General features: G+C 48.2%; 1 protein-coding gene across 8 annotated transcripts; it reads right to left on the reverse strand.

The window, feature by feature from the left end:
• Positions 1 to 4,433: 4,433 nt before the first annotated feature.
• On the reverse strand, positions 4,434 to 21,160 carry TSKU (tsukushi, small leucine rich proteoglycan). Of its 8 annotated transcripts, none has more exons than XM_086882389.1 (3): positions 20,890 to 21,160; positions 18,257 to 18,341; positions 4,434 to 5,634 (listed from the first exon to the last, which is right to left on the reverse strand). In XM_086882389.1, exon 3 carries the CDS (start codon positions 5,625 to 5,627, stop codon positions 4,569 to 4,571), a length of 1,059 nt encoding a protein of 352 aa, XP_086738515.1. In that variant the 5' UTR covers positions 5,628 to 5,634; positions 18,257 to 18,341; positions 20,890 to 21,160; the 3' UTR covers positions 4,434 to 4,568. The 8 variants fall into 8 exon arrangements, with proteins under 8 accessions (XP_086738515.1, XP_086738512.1, XP_086738514.1 ...); XM_086882386.1 differs by having other exon boundaries at positions 20,865 to 21,160; XM_086882388.1 differs by lacking the exon at positions 20,890 to 21,160 and adding an exon at positions 20,065 to 20,165.
• Positions 21,161 to 21,519: the final 359 nt, after the last annotated feature.

Genomic DNA, 21,519 nt, shown 5'->3' on the forward strand with positions numbered 1-21,519 from the left:
AGCTGACAGCCAGGAGAAATGGTTCTAGCAGATTGATGAGAAGAAAATGAGAGTTTTTGGGTACTGGGAGGTGCATGTTCTTTAATAAAGAGAAGAATTTCTGTCCTGTGCTGCCCTGGGCACAAGGCAGATGGGGGGAAGTGACTCTCCCTGTCTTTCCCCATGTGCTGGAAAGGAGGGATGAGATGCTGATAACTCTCCAGCAGACAGAACACCGCAAGCAAATGCAAGCTCACTCACTTCTTCCTCCTCCCTTACCCAGCCTGGCCTTATTGCTGAGCCTCTGCTGAGGTTTTCCTGCTTCTAAAAATGTTGAGCCTGTAATTAAAACGCCCATCTTGCTTGCCAGGGCAAACATATCTGACTGTGGAGCTGAGCTGGTTTGGTGGAGACATCCAAAGCTTGCATCTAACCAACCTGGCTGGCCTTCCTGGCAGGGATGGCTTTCCTGGCACGGGTGGTTTTCCTGGCATGGGTGGCTGTTGATGCCTGACATCAGGTGTCCTTCACACCATGTTATCAAGCTGACAGGAAGCTTGAGTGAGGGCCTCCTCGACTCATCCAAGCCTGATGTGCCCCGATGTGCCCTTCTTCCTCTGTGGGGACATCAGTGCTGTTTCAGGTGTTTGTGCCCTGCTGGTGAAGAAGGGACTTAAATGGGAAATGTGGGGACACATGTTGCCTGTTTCTTCCCATTCAGAGGACTTTGGAAAGGCTATTTAAATAAGAAATTGTAATCAAAGCAATATTTTAATTAGCAATAATTGGAATAATAAATTAAGAATTTAATTAAATAATGAATAAAAAGCAGTTGCAAAATAAGATATTAAGGCAAGGGGACAAAGGAGTAGCAGGAGGGACAAGATCTAACACAGTGCTGGAGCATCACACATGTGGGGCATTCACAAGGAGGTGGGAGACCTTCAGACCCATAATAGGTCCCAGGATGTTGTCCTTCCCCAGGAGAAGAGGACATTCTCCACCACTTTGGCTGAGCCCACACCCCAGGTCAGAAGTGATTCCAGCCCCAAGGGGTGTGGTGCTATAGCCTCATGGTCACAGCCTTGTGATGGATACCAGAGGAGCAGTCATCTCTTAATGGTTGGTGGTGGTGGCTTTTCCCCTACAGTCTATAGTAGTTCTATGAGCAAGATTTGGCCTTCCCTGGTGATCTCACACCCCAGGCTACTGTCTGACTACCTTGTATGCCATCCTGAAGGACAGGGCATTTTGGGGAAACTTTATCTTTTGTGATAAAGAACCAACAGCCTCTTCCAGGCAGCCTGCAAGTCTGCCTGCCTGGGTGGAAGAGGCAGTTGTTCCTCCTGGCTTGGGAGGAACAGGAACATTGCAGCTTCCCAGGGCAGTTTCCTCAGTGGGTCTCTGATTGCACCATTTTATACACAGCACCAAGGAACCTTTAAAATTAAATTTTCTATTTAAGAGCAAGAAGACACCTCCAGAGAGGTTTCTATTTATTCTTTAGGTGCAATGGCTCTGCATGATCTTAGCCCTCTGTGCAGGAGCCCCAGCTCTGCAGAGGAGGGTGCTGAGACTGGATAATGTGTGTCTCACTGCTAGAAGTGCTGTGGTCTGGCAGTGTTCAGCTTTCTGTGCTGTGGCATCACTTCTGCACCCCTTTGCTCCCTCTTACCCCCACAGAATCATAGAATCTTTAGGGATGAAAAAGACCTCTAAGATCATCAAGCTGAACCCTTAAACCAGTACTGCCAAGTCCACCCTTAAACCTTCTCCCTAAGCACCACATCTAACATGTTCTTGAACACTTCCATGGTCTTGTGGTGTCTCCCCACATCACCCCACCTGCTGCAAATCCAGTCTTGCAACACTAGCAGACCATGTCCCAGATTGCTCAAATCCATGATCTCCACTTGCTCCACAAGCTTTGGAGCAGGTCCTGGAGCAGGGAATTTGCACCACATGCTTTCTGCTGCTTCACAGCTATGTGTTCCTAATTTCCTTCAAGTAAACCAGAGAAGCTGTCAAGCCTTTCCATCACTGAAGAGCACAGTAAGCCAAGCACCGTGGGACAAATCCTGCCCCCAGTCTGGAGATGCAACACCCATGAGGGCGGTGGGGATCAGCAGAGCAAGGAGAGAAGCTGTGTTGCATTTCAGACCCAGCGACAGCTGCCACCCGCTCAGCACTAAAGCAATAAATCTGGGGGAGCTGGGTTTATTCTCCTCCAAATTACTTTATTATATTGTGAGCAATCACAAAGCCTTACAATGCTGCAGAGGTTCTTTAAAAAAACAGACAAACACAGCGACAGTATTTGCCAGCTTTTGCTAAGACTAGTTTAGCTAGCAGCTAGCGTGAGATTACACAAGGAAATCTTGCAGTCTTCAATTGGATTGTCACATTGGGTTTTAAATTTACCACAGTGCTGCAAAGACAGTAACTTTGACAGGAGGTGATAACCGTAATGTTTCATCTATGTACAGGCTTAAAAAAGTAAACAGCTTTCTTTAAAAAAAATACATTTTCTGCCAGCAGAAAATAATTCTCTTAAAAAGGCAAGATCCAGTAAAACCCACATATCTTTCCCCACAAACTGCCCCGTCTTGCACTGCAGTTTGTTTCTGTTACCCTCCAGATCTCTGCCCATAGGCAGCCCCATTGCCTTTTTAAGAAAATCAATATGTTTCCTATGATTGTGAAGGCTGGTCAAACATTGCAACGGCTCAGTATAGGGGGAAAAATCCCCAAAACTGATGGAAGGGTTAAAAATCCCACCCTAAGCTACCCAAACAAATTATTGAAATGGAGATAGATGGAAATGTGGGAGTACCAAATTTCAGTATCCAAAGTTAGGTGTTGACTCTGACTTTAATGGAGTCTGTGGGTTTGGGCAACATGGTTTCCACTTTCCAAGACTTTTAGGGGTATGAGGACAAAACCTGAGCTTCTCCCAACACTCTCAAAGACAGTTGTGAGATGAGTTTATATCTGCATCACCTTTACATGGATCTCCCTAACTCAAACATTAAAAGTGGCCCTGATGCAGGGCTGGGTTTAAGAGACCAAACTGCAGTTCAGCTTGGGCAGGACCCCCATCCACAACATCCCATCCCCCCGGACAGAGCATGCCAGATGTGGAGCAGACCTCAGCAGTCACCTCCATTGCTCCTACAAGCAAGTTGAAGGCTTCACACATGGCATTGAGTCGTGCTGTGCTGCCTTCTCCCACTTCCTCTTAGACTGGAGAAAAAGAGGGTCCAGAGGGGTTTTCTTTCGCTAGCATTTGAGCAATGGAGGGAAATAAATGAGTAAAACTTGGAGGACCAGGCTTTTCATGAGATTTCTGTTTATCAGGTTCACTTGGCAACCAAAGAGCTGTGTGAGAAAAAGAAAAGCCACAACTCTGGAAAAAAAACCCCAAAGATCTTTTCTCTGATAAGCAAAGTGCTCCAGGGCCACATGCATTAGTGTTAATTCTTCCCTTGGCACGTTCTCAGAAGTGTTTTGGCACGGCAAGTTGCCTCACATATGCCCAGATGAGCTGCAGATGTTGCATTCAGATGGGGAATGTCAGCCTGGAAACAACCTACTCTCATATCCTCTAGGACTTCATCTTGGTTTGATAATGTCATCAAGAAAAAATCCCTGTCAGAATTTCCTTCCAAGCTTCCCCAGAAAGGGCAGAGGGATTGTTTTCCTTTTTTTTTTTTTTGAGCTAGCCTACACAACCTCTTCCCTTTGCAACCTCCCTCATCCCAGGCTAGTTCCTGGGTGAGATGTGGCTGTTAGCAGACCCCTCTGCTGCACACCACCTCTGACCAATGGCTCACCGAGGTTGAAAAGACGGGAGGCTGCCAAAGCCGGACCTAAGTTAATTAGACATGAAAAGGATCAAGGTGGGAAAACAAGGAGAAATGGGTGGGAAAATGTCTCGACTTACTCAGTGTTCATTGCACAGCTATGCAAATAACATGTAAAACCCAGCACACTGGGTGCACCCTGTATTCAGGTTTGTCTGGAAATGTTTCTTCAAGACTGAAAGTGCATGACAGAAAACAGGGTGCTCCTAATGAAGGCAGCATCCAGAAGGCACATTTTGGGGAGTAATAATTAAAAGAAGGATGATGCATGGGTTTGTAAGCAAGCAGCTACAGAGCTGGTACATTTTGGTGTGTGCTCTCCAGAGGTATAGCTTTGCTCCTACAAACGTGTCTGAGGCATGAGGGGTTTGCTCCAGACAGACTGTTCTGCCCTGGGACCTGCAGAGCGACTTGTCCCTGCATCTTTTTTTTTTTTGATACTTTGAAGGGCTACACACATTCCAGTTTTTGTGGAAAACTGCTCTTGAGCCAACAGGATGAGTGAGGACCTCAATGCACCGGATAAAATCTGGAGCCTGCAGATAACGCAGGCTGAGATTTGAGAGTTTATAAAATCCACAAACAATCAACTATTGGCAAGTACAAATATATAAATTATTGACAGTTTTACAAAAGGCACACTGCAAGCCATCTCAGTCCGACACCTGTACAAGTCCCATGGCCCCCCACCCTCCCTGCCCCACTCCTCCTTCTCCCCAGCTTTCATCACGAAACATAAGGTGCTGCTGCTACGGATCCATGGCTGTCATAGCAACTGAGGACTTCCTTTTTGGTCAGCCCAATTTGTCGGTGGTACTGTCCTTCTTTGATGGTCTTGAGACACTGAATGTCCTTCCCTAAGGTGATGCTTTTGATGGAAGGCAGGTATTTCAGCAAAGTCTTTGGCAAGGATGTTATGCCTGTCCCAGACAGGTTGAGCTCTTGTAGGGAGTTCAGACCAAAGATAACCTCAGCAGTCAGCGACTTCAAGTTGGGATTGTTGGATAAATCCAGAACCTGGAGAGCTTGGAGTTCCTTGAAGCTATGAGGAGATAGCTCTCTGAAACCATGCAGGCCACTGAGGGATAAATGAATCAAGTCTTTCAGCCCCGTGAAGTCTCCTTTCTCAATCTTAACCAGAGGGTTTCCATCGAGATTTAAATATCGGAGAGGAATGCCTTGGAGGTTTGGTACAAATGTTAGCCTGTTTCCAGAAAGATTTAAGTTCTGGATGTTTGGAATGCTCTTTTCATGGTGCCTTGTAATTGTGCTGAGCATATTATTGGATAGATCCACATTCAGGGATTTGCCTTGACCTTTTGAAGCAAAAATGTCCATAGCTATATCCAAAAGTTTGTTATTGCTCAAATCTATGTCACTTAGAGGAGAACTGGAGAAACAGTCCTCCGGAAGGACTTCCAGAGAGTTATGACTCAGATCCAAGGACTCCAGGTACCGAAGCCTGGAGAATGTTGTGGAGGAAATCTTGGCAATTTTGTTGTAGCTCAGGTCGAGACTCACCAGGGTGGTGTATCCAGGGCCAGTAAGCATCGATTCATTTATTGTTTCCAGTTTGTTTGATGATAGATCCAAGTAGGAGGTATCCAGAGGGATTGGGACAGGAACAATGTGTGAGCCTATTCCGCTGCAGTCCACCTTGGTCAAGCTAAAGCTGTCAAAGAGACCAAAGGTTTCCACTTCACAGTGGCAGCCAGGGAAGCAGGTTTTTGTGGTACCAAAACAAGGAAGGAGAAGCAGCAAATTGAACCAGGCCAGGAAATGCATTGTTCTCCTGGAAAACAAGACAATAGAAAAGCAGATTTAATTGCTATAGAAATTACTTGATGAAGGATGTATAACTGTTTGACCTATACAGTCTTGACCTTTCTCTTTACAAAGGGAGAGATTAAGCATACCCTTGAAAAGCATGGATATCCCAGAGACTTTTTCTCTCATGTTATGAATCCCAGTGGCAACTTAATGTAGAAAAAAATTGGGTCAGTAGTCTTTACACACATAACTAAATAAAGACAAAATTGGAAATGAGCTGTAAGAACAGTTGGCTGCTTTAAAGCATGATCTATCAAACATATATGATTTTAAGTGGGCCATGGAAGAAGCTAAGTGACAGCTCAAACACTGAGTCATTTCACAACCTGGCAAACTTCAGCATACAGACGTCCTTCATGTCAGGGCCTTCCTGTGAGATTTGGGAGCCCTGGCTTCAGGACCCTGCATTGTCAGGTTGGAGAAATAATTTAGGAGGCTGTGGGAGCCTTAGGTGTCTAAAGGCCTTACTGGGAGAAACCAAAATTCCATTCAGATTTCATACAGGCAACAACATCCTCAAAACAACATCCAGGATTAACAGCTGAAAAGACCAGCTCCTTACTGCCCAAAAGGACATCACACCTCCCTTTCTTGGACTTCAGATGCAAATTTTAGTAGTTTGGATTTGTATCAGGTGGCTAAAAACAACCCTCCTTGGCCTGGTGGCAGCTCCTACCAGAGCAGAGGAAACAAGGCTTGTTCAGCCTAACCCAGCCTTTGCTGCAGTGGGCCCAGCCACCAGCACAGTGGAGAGAGACAATTTGCTTCATATAGAGTCTTTGGGGAGCCTCTGCTAATTGCATTAAGTATTCTCTCTGATTAACAATGCCAGTAAGCAAGGATTTCTCTCCACTGCTTTGGTTTTGACCCTTCTCCCTCCAAGACATTTCTGTCTCTCCATCATCTCACACAAAGAGAGGCAGGGAGCTGATCTGCACCCTCCAGATTTGCTGAACATCTTCAGATGACATCCTAACAAATCACCCACACAACAGTGGGCAACAACAGCTGCATGATTTCAAGAGAGCCAAAAGAATCTTTAGCTCTGAGTCTCTGGAGAGGCTACATAGGAGCATGTCAGAATCCTGCAGGTCAGCAGAGGCAGCAAGGACTGTCCTCACCGGTTCCTATTGCAGTCATGCATTGCACTCCTCGTGCCTTACAAACAAGGTCTCCAGAAGGCTGGAAACAAAAAAATCTCACCAAACAAGATAAGCAGATCCATCAGCACTGGTCCTTGGCTATGCTGCTGGCCATAAGCAGACACTCATGTGCCAACTGCTCATTTAACAAGAAAAAAAGTAAAATTTACATGAATGTTTCCATCCCCACCTCAGTCTCCCTGGTCTCTTACCTTTCTCATCACTGTTTAAAGCACTTCATTAACTTCCTTGCAGTATCATCTTTCCCACACACCCTTTGATCTGGCTGAGATTCCTTCCTCACCGCTCTTATACCTTCCCAAGACCATTCCTAGAAATTCACACTTCCTCTCCCCTCACCCATCCCTTGTCATTAATTTCTCTCCCTTTTCAGCATGGTCTTCTTGACCCTGCTCTCATTCCCAGGAAACTGACTGGGGACTACTTGTCAATGCAGAAAAAAAAGTGCAAAGTGGGGAAAAAGGTTGCAAAAATACTGTCCTGTATTGTACAACTCACTGATGTGAGTTGTACAGCAGTGTCTCCCAGATCTCCTGCAAATAGAGAGCAGAGACTGAGACTCTGGCCAGGTTGCCTGCAACTAAACCTTTGCTAATGGCCAGCTTGTAATCCTCTGGGGTCCATTATTCTATAGAACAACAGAAAATTGGTAAGACAAGCCCTAGCCTCAGCCCATCTCAACTGTTTCTTGAGAAAACACATATATATGCAGAGGGGACATAGGGGGTAGGGCTCTTCTCTGCAGATGCTTTTCCAGATATCCCTTTCCTAATGACATCAAGGCTGATCCCCTCTGGTTCTGTGCACACAGATATAGCTTGCTGCCTTCTGCAGTCCCTCCTAAAATAAATACTACTGTTTTTATTTTATCAGGAAGCTGCATTTGGATTGCACTGAAATGTTTTATTAACAGGGGAAGTTACAGCAGTGGGGAACTCCTTGTAAACTAAAACTGCAAAACCTCAAATGTTAAATATCTCACGTACAGGGAAGTACCTACATTGGTATCAGCCCAATCTACTGGTATTTCTCTTTCCAAATCCTACCCAGTGGCTATTCCCACTTGATATCCCTATATGGAAAGGACCTCCCAGCTTCTCCTTCAAAAGTGCAGCTCATTTCCTCATAGAATTGTTTTAGCTCTGGTGGGAGCTGGATCATACACCAGGAAGTCCAAAGACACACCAGTGTGAAATTTTACTTTCTGAGCACTGCTAAAACCTTCATTTGCTCCTTCTGGGGCACCTGAACAAAAGTAAGAGGACAAAATCCAAAGCCCTAATTCAACTGGGAACAGACTTCTGATGGGGCCTGTAGCGATATGACAAGGGATAATGGTTTTAAACTAAAACAGGGGTGGTTCAGACTAGATCTAAGGAAGAAGTCCATGTGATGAAGGTTGTAAAACATTGCCACAAGTTGCCCAGAGAAGTGGTAGATGCCCCACTCCTGGAAACATTCAAATCCAGGATGGATGGGGCCCTGAGCAATCTGGACCAGTTGAAGATGTTCCTGATTATTGCAGGGACTTTGACTGGGTGGTCTTTAGAGGGTCTATTCCAACCCAAGCTATTCTATGATTCTGTGAATTGAGAGAAGATTGAAAAACGGTGCTGGGCTTTGATATGCAGCTGCTCAAACCCTTTTGACGTGGGAATTCCCCTTCTGATCAGCCTCAAAAATGATTGCCAGAAGTGGGCAGATACAGTGACTCTCACTGCAACATCCATCACTTCAGCCAGCAGTAAAGACAAAACATTACACAGCTGAAATGCAGTACACAAAGCTCAGCTGAAGTATTTGCACAGCATCTATTGCCTCTTCCCTCCTCACAGCACTGCCACAGATTCTCCCTTACTGGCTCTGCAATTGCTTTGCAGATGGGCTACAATCCATTAGTACCAGTCAGAAACTCCCTTATGGAGCAGCATGGAGCATCATAAGCTAACATGCCACTTGGTTAATATCTCTGATAAAAGATAGGAGAAATAAAGTTACTGGTCATCTTCCAGTCCAAGAAAAAGACTCCTGCATTGCCAGATAATTGGCAAAGAGCTTAGTCAGGTACAGGCATGTTTTATCATTGTGTGGAACAATTAATAGCGCTCTTTGAAATGAGGAAAGAAACACACCGCAGGCATTTACAGTTCTGTGTACAGTGTGTATTGGAAACTGCACCAAAATGCCTTTGGATTGCTGCCCACCAGCTGCTTTGTTGATAGAGGCAGAAAGCCAAGGTATCCCTTTGTAAAAGGAAGAGGAGTTATCCTCTTGCAGCACTGAGGAGTTTCACCTAGGGAAACACCATGAACAAGAAACTACCAGCACCATCACCTAAGATAGTGAGGGGAAAGCCACTGGGAGAAAGCAGCCCACCCTGGGGCTGGTTTAGCCATGTCCTCTTCATTTGAGCTATTGGGCTATTGAGGTATGGAGACCCCAGTGATAAGTTTTGGCCATCTGGCAGCTCTAGGGGGTCTTTTTAAACCCACTGATTGCAATAGGAGCTGCTGGGGGTGCAACATCTCCCCCCACGTTTCAGGTGCCTGCAGTGACTGCAGGGCTCTGGTCTTTATATCTTGCTCATCCTTTCTGCAGGACAAACCTAAGGAGAGCCTGTGGTGGTAAATGGAGCCAGTGTCAGACCAAGCTTCTACAGGATACCAGATTTCCTCTGAACCCACATCTCTCCTTTAACCTGCAGCTGCCCTTATGCCTTCTCCCCACCATGCTCATCCTTTGCAATGCTGTGTGGCAGGACTCACACAGAAAACTCACACTGAGATTTCCCAGCCAAACATTAAAAGCAGAGTGCAGAGGAATGGCAGGCCTCAGATGATGATCAGGGAGTGAGGTGGGAGAGAGGAAAGCTTTGTTATGGTGCTGTTGCAAATTCACACTTCTCACTGCACTTGATTTCTTCTCCTCTCCCTTAAAGACTTTTCTCATTAGGGAGATCAGCTGACACATCCCTCCCTGGATGAAAGCCCATTGCCTGGTCCCCCTCAGGAATGGGGATATTAAGAGGATGCTACCTAGGCTACCTCCAGTTGCCCTGGCAACCAACAAGCTGGAATTCCCCATGGCAAATAAATCAATTACTAATTAAAGAAATAATACAAGGGGAGGTGTTTTAAAGTTTGCTGTTTGATGGAGTCAGGAAACAGCTGCCCCATTCTTCATTCCCTCAGCCTCCTTCAACACGAACAAAGTACTGTCTGAAATGCAGCTGGGGTTGGGGCTAAAGGCCCAAATTCACCCAATGACGCTTGAGGTACATGGGTAAGAAGTGTGAAAAAAACCCCAAAACACCAGGTTGTCTCTACAGTGGGGTGAAGAGGAGGAAATTGCTCCAGAAGGGGATGAAACCAATCTAAGGCCATGCACATCCCTGGAGATATCCCTCTCTCCCTTGTCCACGGCAGAGTAGGATGCCTAGTCTCCCTGGTTACTGCTTCCCACCCCACTCTTGGCTGCATCTTCCAAACCCTAGTCTCTCCCAATAACCAGGTCCACTTGGATAAACCAGTTTGGCTCACTGATCCAACAAAAACCCCTCTGATCTTCCTCCTTCCCCTTTCCTGGGTCAGTATTCCAACAGATTCAGGTAACCATCCACAGGGTTACCAGCTCCCACACAGGAGTGGGGAAAAGAGAACCTGTCTTTTCCACAGTAGCCCACAGTTAGGCCAGATCAGATATGACATGAATCTTTTAAGGCAGTGTGGACAGATCCTGGTATTTTCCATGTTTCTTGCCAATATTAATTCTGGCTCAGCTGCAAGTAGGGAAGATTTCAAAGAAAAAAGGCAAAAGGAAGAGCTGAAGTCCACCTGTCCCAAATACAGTTGTTGTTCTAGGACAGAAGAGTTGGATTAGCAACAATATTTCAGGAGGAAAATTTTGGTATTTTCTTCTGTCTCTTTTATCAGCCAAGTAAAGAAAACCAAGTCTTTATAGTGAAGCTCACCAGGCCCACTTGGCTGCCAGCATTAATTGGGGTCAGGGGAAAAAGAACGTTACTGGAGAGTGAAACAAGTGCATAGGTTATGACAGAGGCCATAAATCCTCCAGACTGAAGGAAAAAAAAAAAAAAAAAGTTGGCTCTGGCTCTCTTTTTAAATATCTTGGAGGCTAAGTGGCAGCTGGGACAGCAGATCCAGAGCACCAGAACGCTCCAGAGTTGCTTCTCGACAACAAAATTGCATAAGAGACCTTTCCCCCCTTTCTCCACCCATTAATTATTCTGTAAAATTAGAATAATTACCGACTAAAGTGCAGCACTAGCAGCAGCTACACTTTTCCAGTGTGGACTCTCCCGGCTGAGCCCAAGTGACGCCACAGATGCAATCGCGGTCGGGTCTCCAGATCCCAGATGCCAATTTGAGCAGGCAGCAAAACTAGCTCAAACCAGCCTACAGCCAGAGACCATTAAATCCTTGCTGCAGACACACACCCCTCCCATAATAAAGAGACTGCTGCTGACAAGGTTACACTTTCTTTGTTGCTGTTTTTTTTCGTGTGAATCTATTGAAAGTAAAGGTCATTCAGGCTTCTGCTTCGCCTGCTTCAGACTGGCTCTTCCCGCAGAAGGGTTCGCCACACAAATGCTGCAAAGAACTCTCAATAAATATTATTAAATAATATTTAATACTTTATGAGTAAATATTATTAAATATACACTCACAAAAAAATGCTGGTGTAAATCGGAACAGTGTTTTCCGACCCGCTTGTTACATTTTGTTATTTGTTGCTTTGGGCAGCACTTTGCAAACAGTCCTGGTTTTATACTCATTGTTTGAGACTTCTGGGGTTTAGAGAGAGGAGAGCTAATGGGAATCCAAGAAGTATCTGGTTTTTATGTTTGATCCTGCATTTGTTAGATGGGCTTGAGAGAGTTCAGTGGAGTTACTCTAGGTGTAACTCTCTCAGCAATTTGGACTCAGTCCCTTGGCTCTTCCAAATTGCACTTGATTTCATGGAGGCCTCCATCCAGAGACATTGCACAAGCCACTTTTAGGAGATAAGTTATCACCTTTCACTTCACACTGATGGTTTTATCTGTGGGACTTGGAAAGCTGCTTAGAACAGCAGAGCTATCCCAAATTTTCCAATAGGATATAAAGACAGGGATTTTCAGCCCTATTTCCCTCACCAGTGCCTGCAAGCATTAGGATGAGGGGAAACTCACCCACTGGGGTGGTGACTTTAGCCCTTATGGCTTAATGTAAAGAGACACCAAGGGCTTGAGCAGGAGTGAAAAGACATCCTGCAGGTGCCTGAACACTTTTTGCTCCATGTTCCTGCTCCCTCAGAAAAATCAGAATGAAATGCAAGGAATGCAAGAAGAAAAACAATAATAATAAAAGATTTCGCTATGAATTCCTTTATGCTTTAATTATTTTGCCTGGCAAGATCATGGAGCAGATCCTCATGGAAACTTTGCTAAAGCACACAGAAAATAAGGAGGTGGTTGATGATAGCCAACGTGACTTCACTAAGGGCACATCCTGCTGGACAAATTTCACAGGTGTCCATGACACAGTTACAGAGCTGGTGGATGAGGGAAGAGTGACTGGCATGATCTACCTGGACTTGTGCAGAGCATTTGACACTGATCCACATCTTAATCTCTACAGAGAAACATGGATTTGATGGTTGGATGGCTCAGTGGATAAGGAATTGGCTGGATGGTCACATTCAAAGAGTTAAAATCAACAGTTTGATGTTGAAGTGGAAATCAGTGAGGAGTGGAAAAATTGCATAAACAGAGACAAGACGCTACTTCCTGATCTGGACAAGAACCCCACTGCTCTGCATCAAGTCTGTCTTTGCAAGATTTGAATCTCACCAAATCCCATGTAATAGAGGTTGTGGACAGCCAGAAGGGGCAAAGAACAAAAAAACCAAGATGCATTCTACATTTTTCTATCTTGGCTATTTCCATTTGCTTTCCTCCTCTCTGGACAGAAATTGCTGAGCCAAGACTGCAATGACTTTCTAGCATCCAACCATGTTCTCCATCCTTTAGGGAAGATTTTTGTAGATGTTACAGGGGATGGGATAGATAAGATCACCAAAGACAAAGCTAAATTAAACATCACAAGCATCAAAAGCATTTCATAACCCCAAAGGCAAAGTCAAGCAGCCCCTCAACCCACCACACGGGCTACAGAGAAGATGTGTGATCTAGAGGGAGCACCTTCAAACCCCACAACTCCGCACTATGGATCTGTTTTCAAATATAGAATCATTTAAGTTAGGAAAGACCTTGAGTATCATTGAATCTAGCTGTTAACCCAGCACTGCTAAACCCACCACTAAACCATGTCCCCAGGTGCCACATTTGCACATCTTTTAAATATCTCCAGGGATGGTGACTCTAACACTTCTCTGGGCAGCCTTTTCCAATGCTTGACAACCCTTTCAGTGAAGAAATTTTTCATAATTTGCAATATAAACATCCCCTAGTGCAACTTGAAGAAGTTTCCTCTTGTCCTGTGACTTGTTTCTTGGGAAAAGACACTGCAATGCTTGCTTGGCTGAAAGTCTCTGCTCTATTTTTTTTTTTAAATGTAAAAAGAATATCTTTTATTTAATAAAGAAATTGAAAGACCTATTAAAATAAACTTCGTTACAACTGTTAATGTCACAATTCCCATCTGCTTTGCAAGAGGCCACAGATAATTTATCATCCTAGTGCTTAAAACAGCTAGTAGTTTATTCCACTTGTGCAATCTTCCCCCCCAGGCATCCCTCATTCCCCCTGGAGGAGGAACTCAAGGTGCAGGGTGGTGTATTTTGGGATCTGACAAAAGGAAAACATGTGCAGGCAGGTCTGCCAGCCCATACAGTAACTTCTAGCTCATTTACATACGCTGCTGAAATGAAGTTTCTGCTGCACTAAAAGCTTTGTGCCTTGAAAAGATACATTTTGTGAGGGAAGAGTAGCCCAACTCCAGGGAATTTTTCCTCAAGTGGGAAAATGTTGGTGCCACATGCAGCACAGGAAAATTAAGAATTAAATTACCGTGGCATCAGGATTTGCAGAAAATTCCCACTTCTCTGCTTAGCCCAGAAAGCTGTCAGCTTAATAGCAGTTTATTTCCAGGTGGAGGAATTAGTCTCCCGTGGCTTTTGAAAGCAATTTTGCTCTCCAGCCTCAAGTCAAACTGTGCTTGTGCCCAGAGGGGGCATTCCCAAAAGGAAATTGTTTGCCAGGCCTCCTGAGTGGCTGGGGGCAGGGGAAGGAAGGTGTTGGAGTGATGCAGCACCACTGCAACATGAATGAGAGATTCACAGGGTTTTCTGGGAGCAGACAGGATGCGAGTATCCCAGCCCCACCATTGCCTCCTGGCTATTCCAGCTGCAGAACCACTCAAACTGGGAGTGTTGGCAGCTGTAACTGGTTCCCAGCAGCCCGGGATGCATGGATTCTGCAAGGTGCCTGCAAGGGATGTAAGAGCTCAGGACTTTCTCCTGCTCTAGAATCACTGCCAGCATGACCACCCCAAATTCTTTTATCCCTAACAACTCCTATTTCTCATCCTCCCTGCTCTGCTTAACTGTGAGCATTTCCAGGAGCAGAAGGCCTCACTACCCTGGCACTCACTGAGTATGAGACTTCATCTCTGCCAGGAACACAAATATTTTCTTAACCATCTCAAACTCGGCCCAAACAGAATTTTTATCATAGCAACATGCCCCAGAATGGGAGGTCTCCATTATTTTGGCACAAACTCGGGAACAGACCAGCCCTTCAACGTGGTGCTTCATAGCCAAAGGAGAGGTTTACACAGAGTTTTGTGCCAGTCCTAGTGCATTTTGCTGTGGGAAGACCTGGTGAAGCTACCTGCCCCATCACCTCCAGTGCCCAAAAAGCAACCATGAGGCACAAAGGGAGCCTGCAAGTATCCAGGCTTTATCCAAATCACAGCAATAACCTTGAGAGGATTAAACCCTCCTTCTTCCCTAACTAGTTGGTTATTGAAAGTGAAAATGATCCTAACAAGCTTCTCCTGGAGCCTCAGCCCTTGGCGATGCACACCTGACAGCCAACCCCAGACAGTTCCTGCACTTGCTCCTGCTACGATGATACTTTTTCTCCACACTCCACCTCCCAGAGACATGATATAATTCCAGAGGAATGCGCTCCAGGATGAACACCATATGCCAGCAAGGAATGTTAAGAGGTGCAGCACAGGGAGAGGAAACCTCCTACCCACAATGGATACCTGGTTTTAGCTGTTAGAAGGGCTGATCAGCCATGTCACTGTGCCCAGCTGGGAAATGCCACATGCCATGCACATCCCTGGGATGGCATGTACCATGTTCCATGCCAGGGAAGAGCAGGTTTGCAAGGAGCCACCAGCAGCTGTGAGGTCAATGAGGGAAAGGTACGATGCCTATGGATGTGTACCCCACACACCTTATCTAGATTGCATCCAATCACCCCAGAGGACCTGCCTGAGCTGCAGAGACCATGCTGTGTGGGTAGACATGGGTGGGTTCCCGCAGAGAAGATGAGCTAGGCGGGGGGGAGGAAACAAGAGAGAGGAGGAAAGAGAAGGTGATACATCCCAGGCTGATGCCTCTGCTCTCCCTGGTGAGACACAACACACCAAGAGCAAACAACTCATCACAGCCTCATCATCCTGTATCTCTGTAAAGCCTGTGTCTCTAATGGCTTTACAGCGCTTTCTCCTTGAATCATAGAATCATTAAGGTTGGAAAAGACCTCTAAGAGAATCAAATCCATTACAACAGAGGTGGCTCAGATCAGGTCCAAGTACTGCCTCCAACAGCATGCCTTTGTCATGGTGCAGCCAGCACTGGAAAAAAATCATGAGAAAGCATAGGGAAAAGAAATTCAACCTGGCTGGGCAACACCTTCAGCCCTGGCAGAAGGATTTTAAGAGGACCCCATGCAGCTTTAGCTCTGAAAGGCAGCAGCTGCCAATCTCCCTGCTCCTAACAGCCCTGCAGGGCTGCTGACTTCAGTGAGGAAGGGCAAAACGAGGGGTTAAGCTGGGTGCCCCTTGGCACTGCTCCAGCTGGCCCAGGGATTCTCTGTGGGCTTTTTATTTATTTTTGTGCCTGGTCTTTTTTTCCATGCACAATAATCTCCGGGCCCCTTTGCTGTCTGTGGCTCTCAGCATGCAGCTGCAGACCCTCCACTGAGGAGATAATAAATACAATCCTGGCCATTATTGTTGCAAACAGCACAGCTGGAGGCTCCCATCTCATTCTCCTCATGGCCTTTCTTTGCTCCCCCTCTCCAACAATTCTTGCAACATGATGCTGCAAATAATGAATGCCAGTGAAACTGCTTGGTGGAGCATCAGCTGGGGCTTCAGGAGCTGTCCCCACCCCAGCGAAGCATGTGAGACATTTACTAGAGCCAGTGGGTCTCCTACAAGGTTTGGGAAGGGGGGATTTGGGCAGGAGAAGGGGTGTAGGTAGGGCTGATAAAGGGTTTACCGGCTGAGTGTCATGCCCACCATGATTCCCACTGCAGATGATACTTCATTACCCCCATGATGTGCAGTATCTCCTCAGCTCTTTTCATCCCCTCCTTGGCCCAGGATTCTCCAGTCCCTCTTGGCTGGTGGAGGATTTTGGAGAAAGATCATCTCAAGTGGGTTGGGAGAGCCATTTCCCCAGCAGGACCAATGTTTCACCACTGATGGTGCCGTGAGTCCCCATTTAAGTGCCTCAGTTTCCTTCCCAGCACTTTAAGGATGACTAGCAGGAGGTCTGAGAAGTGTTCACGCCTGTGTGGGGATGGTGGTACCATCCCCAGGTTTAATTCCCACCAGTTTAACTGGGAAGGGAGCACAAGGCCTGTGGCTCTCACCCCACACAGAAGTCCTCAGCCAACACTGCCACTGTCATAACTGGTCCAGCCAAATGTTACCACTCCCTTTGGGCACCATGTCCAGCTCCTGCCTTCCTGAACACTCTAGGGACAGCAACCCTGCTTTTCCCTCTGCAAAATGGGCAGCCAGGCCAGGGGAGAAAGAAGGGGATGGATGAGACTGGACAGGTTCAGTTACCCTATGATCATATAATTCTTTGAACTGGAGATCGGTTGCAGGAGGTTGCAATGTTTTGGTCCTGGACAGATACAAACTGAGCTTTTGCAGTAAGATTAAAGTGCTTTGGAGAAAGGATCTCCCCCATCCTCCTCTGTGAAGTTTGCCCTCACCATGCCAACTGCTACGGACATATCATTCTCAAGGATGGGAGGAAAATAGGCACTTTTGGAGTCAGGGACATGTCCTGCCCCACCTGGAGACAGGTGACACAAGCCCCATGCACATGTGTCACCTCAGACGTGAGGAATCACAGGGGTTTGACCCATCAGTCACAACAGGAGTTTGAATCTCAATTTTTCCTGAGGAGGATTATCTTATTTGAAGTAAAAAAAAAGAACTTCCTTGAAAATGTAGTCCCCATCCCTGAAAGTGCTCAAGGCCTGGTTGGACAGGGCTTTGAATAAGCTGGTCTAGTGGAAAGTGTCCCGGCCCACAGCCAGGGTGTTGAAACTGGATGATCTTTAAGGTCCAACCCAAACCATTCTGTAATTTCTCTCCCCACCCCTGGGTCTGAGCTGCTGGCAAGATTCAGGGGAAAGGAGAAGAGACTTTTTTTCAGACAGACTGCAAAAAAAAAGAATCAGGAAGGGAGAAAGGGGAAGGAAAAGGAACCCCACAGATGCTGGCACTCAGACATTACACACAGCACGTCTCTCTCTCTCTGCTATGGTGAAGATAAAGTGCTTTTTTCCAGTTTGCTGCTGCTCTGACAGGAGATTTCCAGCCTGGTTAATGCAACTCAGGAATGTCCCATGCTAAGGCAGCCAGGATGGTTTAATCTCTTGCAGTGTCTGCAAACAGACGGGAAGGCTGGGGAGATTCCCAGAGCACATATTTCCTTCCCCCCTGCTGCACACCATGAGTACAACAGAAACTCCCAGAAAATTTAAAAAATATACAAAAAAAAAATAAAAATTGAAACAAAAATTAAAATCCCAAGATTTCCTTGTGATGAATGGCTGAGCCATTCATACATTTGCCTCGATAAGTCCAGGTGCCAAGTTTTAAGACAAGAAACAGCTTGCTTAAGCCAGCCTTTATCTCTTCCCAGCCCTCAACATCTCCGTGTTCAGAAGTTTCTTTTGATAGCCTGCCAAGGCAGCCAGCGCTGTGGCTACCGTGCAGAGCCTGGGGGTGCAGGGGTCAGGAGGGCTGCCGGACAAGGATGCCTTGTCTCATCCCACCCTCCAGACTCTGCTTCTCCCCACCAACCAGCTAACAGAAAAGGAGAAGGAGGAGGAAGGAAGAGAGACTGAAAGAGGATAAAAGAAAAGCAGTTAGGGATGGAGGGAAAACTCTAAACCTCCGGAAGACGGTGGCTCACCTTTTATTCCCAGCTCGGTCTTGCACAGGGGTGGCACGCACTGCTTCTCACTGTGTGGCTGGGGGAGCACAGGATGCTTTTCCCTCTATTAAAAAAAAAAAAAAAAAAAATCCACAAAAATCCCTAAAAACTTCTGCATGGGTTTTTTTTGGGTTTTTTTCCCCTTTTCTCCCAATTTCTTCTCATCCATTCAATGCTGGTTTATTCCTTGCACTTAGTTGCAAATTCTTAGTTGTAAAGAATAGGGGTGCAGGAGACCCTCACTCCAACCCTGCAGCCTTTCCTGCCAGTCCAGCTTGTCATCAGAAATTAATGTCCCCTGGGATGTCTGTCACGTCCTCCTTCCCTCCAGGCATTTTGTTATTGCTCCCCACTGCCTCTGACAGCAGCTGCTCAAATTCATTCACAAACCAGCAGCGTCTGCCCTGCCCCAGGATGCCGCAAGGGAGAATCCGTCTGAGCGCTGCCACCCAGCCTCCTGCGTGCCCCGGTGCCAAACAGCGCTCACCCACCGCCTCCGGAGGAGCCAAGCGGCAGCTCCTGCTCGGCCCATTTATACCCCGCGGGAGCAGGCACCTCCCACGTCCTCTCCAGGCCAGGGGCTGGGGCTGGCTCCTCGGGTCAGGATGGGACGAGAGCCGTGCCCCGCGCCAGGGCGAAGGCACACACTGACCCGCTTTGCCTGCGAGCGCCTGGCTGCCGACAGCGAGCCCCCGGCCAAGTTTAGCCTGCAAATCCTCCCAGGGACGTGCCAGCTTCCTCCGGTGCTTCCAGCATCTAACACATCCGGCGTGCTTCTTATTCCCGGAGAGATCGGCGAGACGGTCCGACCCTGCCTTTTTCCCCGGCGCCTCTTCCCCCGGTGTTCGCCCTGCTCCTCCCGGCTGCGATAGCCCGGCGCTGCCAGCCGAGCTGCGGAGCGGCAATCAATGCGATATTTCAGCGCCAGGCCGGCGATCGGCACCGCGCAGCAATGGCACGGTGTCCACCCAGACAAGTTTCCTACTGTAACTTCAGTGAATGCTGTTATTCAGGAGAAGGGCAGCTGATTTATGGTGGCAGGCGCACGGGGAGAGCTTTCCATTGGGGAGAGCGGGGGCTGCTCGTCCCGCTGCCGCGGCCAGCGCCGTGAGCTCGGCAGGGTTCGCTGTGCGCTCCTTTCAGCCCCGCTCCAGCGCCTTCGCTGCCGCGGAACCGCATCCACGAGCCGTGCTGGCTAGCGGAGGCGATGCCACTGCCCCGCCACAAAAGCCACCGGCTCCGTCCCCACCGCGCCCCTCCCAGCCCTCCCAAACCCCAAGCAGGAGGAGTGAAGTTGACAGACCCTTTTGTTTCCAGAGAGCTTGGCACGTGTTGTGGTTCACCGAGCTAATAAATCTGCCGTGGGCTGCGCCTTTTAATGACTGCAGCATTAATAACAAGTTTCCTGGGAGCTGCTTAAAAGTTTACAGGGTGTGTGCAATATCAGGGGAACCCCGGGCTTTGACCTCCTGCTTCAGAAGTCACACCCGGCAGCTTCTTTCATTCTTCTTTTTTTTTCTTTTTTTTTTTCCTTTTCTTTTTTTTTTTCAATGAGAGAATGAATAAATCTTGCTCGGCTTCCTCTCCCCCCTTCCCAAACACACCTTCCCCGTCAGCTTAATCCACTTAGAGATGGGAAATTCCCGGGCAGGAACGCCTTTGCCATGCCTTTATCAATGCAAACCGGGGGGGAAAGGACACCCCCCCACTCTCTGCACCTTTCAGCTTCTTCACCCCATCCAGTCGACCCCTCTAAGCTTTCCTTTCTTTCTCCTTTCTCTGCTTACCTTGAGTAAGCTGCAAAACCCTGCGAGCCTCCCAGCACCAGAAACCCACCAAAAAGCTTCTCTTCGCTCCGGAGAGTTGAGGGGAGGGCCCGGAGAGGAGGGAGAGGAGGAGGAGGAGGGAGAGGAGGGGAGACAGGGAGCCCTGTGTGAAATCAAAGCCCCGAAGCCGGGCACGGGAGGCGGTGCGGAGCCTCCAGCTGCTGCTCGGATTACTCTGCAGCCGTGGCAATCCCGAGACCTCTACAAACCACCATTCCACTGGGGGAAGGAGAAGAGAAGATCCCTTCTCTTCTCCAGCTGGAGACGCTTCATTCCGGGAGGGGAGCCGGGCTGGGGGCTCGTACGCACTCCCCTCATCTCAAAGCTCCCCCTCTGGAAAAACCAGAGATGGGGAAAAAAAGTAGTTTACCTCCACCCCAGACCTCTGTCCTTCCCCCTGCCCTGCACCCCCGGCCGCTGAAGCCCCTGGCGAGGAAAATCTCATCACACACAAAAAAGTTTCCGCACTCAGGGGCTGGGGAGGGCTCCGCAGCGGGCACAGCCGGGGCTGGCCCTGCGCATCCCCGGGGAGGCGGCAGGGAGGGCTCGGCCCATCCCGGTACAGCTGCCCCCCTGCCCAGAAATGAGCCCCACGCTTCTGCACTCCCGGGGAAGTTTGCAGGGAGGTGCAGAGAGGGCATGCAGGGGCCAAGGAGGGGACGGAGGGCGCGAGGAAGGGATGGGGGTCAGGGGGGGGATGCGGGGGTCAGGGAGGGGATGCGGGGGTCAGGGAGGGGGTGAGGGCAGAGGGAGGGACTCACCGGGACCGGGGTCGGTCCCCAGCACCGGGCCGGTTCCCACGGCGGGAGCGGGCGCCGCCGGGAGCCGGCAGCAGCAGGGCTTGGGGCCGGCTGTCCCCTTCTTCTCTCCTCCTTCTCCCTCCTCCTTCCCGTCCGAGGCGTGCAGCTGGCCGGGCAAGCTGGCTGCCCCCTTCCCCGCAGGAGGAGGGAGGAGGGAGCTCAACAGATGGCTGCACACAAGGGAACATCTGGGAGGAGGAGGAGAAGGAGGAGGAGGAGGAAGGAGGCAGGAGGCAGGACTTGCGCTAGACTGTGCCACTCCTGAGCTGGCAGACCCCCCTTAACAAGGGAAAAGGCGGGGGGAGGTGTCGAGCCGGCTTTGCACACACACACGGCCCCCCTCCCTGCTGCTTTGCATCCCCCCTAGCTAAAATTCCTTGTCGTTCCTTTGCTTTCTTGGGGATCACACCGGAGTTGCCCTTTCAGCACAACCTTGTTTCTAGCCCTGACCTCTGCAGGGCTGTATTTGCAGACGTGAGTTCTATTCCCGAACACTGCCTTCATTCAGTTTTCCAGGCATTTAGTGCCGAGGCCAGCTCCAGCACCCCAGGGCGCAGGTAGGACCAGGCAGCACCAACGCTTGAGCAATGCCAGCGGGCAGGAGACCGGGGCCTAC

The sequence above is a fragment of the Cyanistes caeruleus genome, chromosome 3 (genome assembly GCF_971803275.1).
Source record: "Cyanistes caeruleus chromosome 3, bCyaCae1.hap1.1, whole genome shotgun sequence".
Lineage (NCBI taxonomy): Eukaryota > Metazoa > Chordata > Aves > Passeriformes > Paridae > Cyanistes > Cyanistes caeruleus.

What these genes read in the sequence shown, in the direction of transcription:
- TSKU (XM_086882389.1), bottom strand. Translation starts at nt 5,627, where the DNA reads ATGCATTTCCTGGCCTGGTTCAATTTGCTGCTTCTCCTTCCTTGTTTT.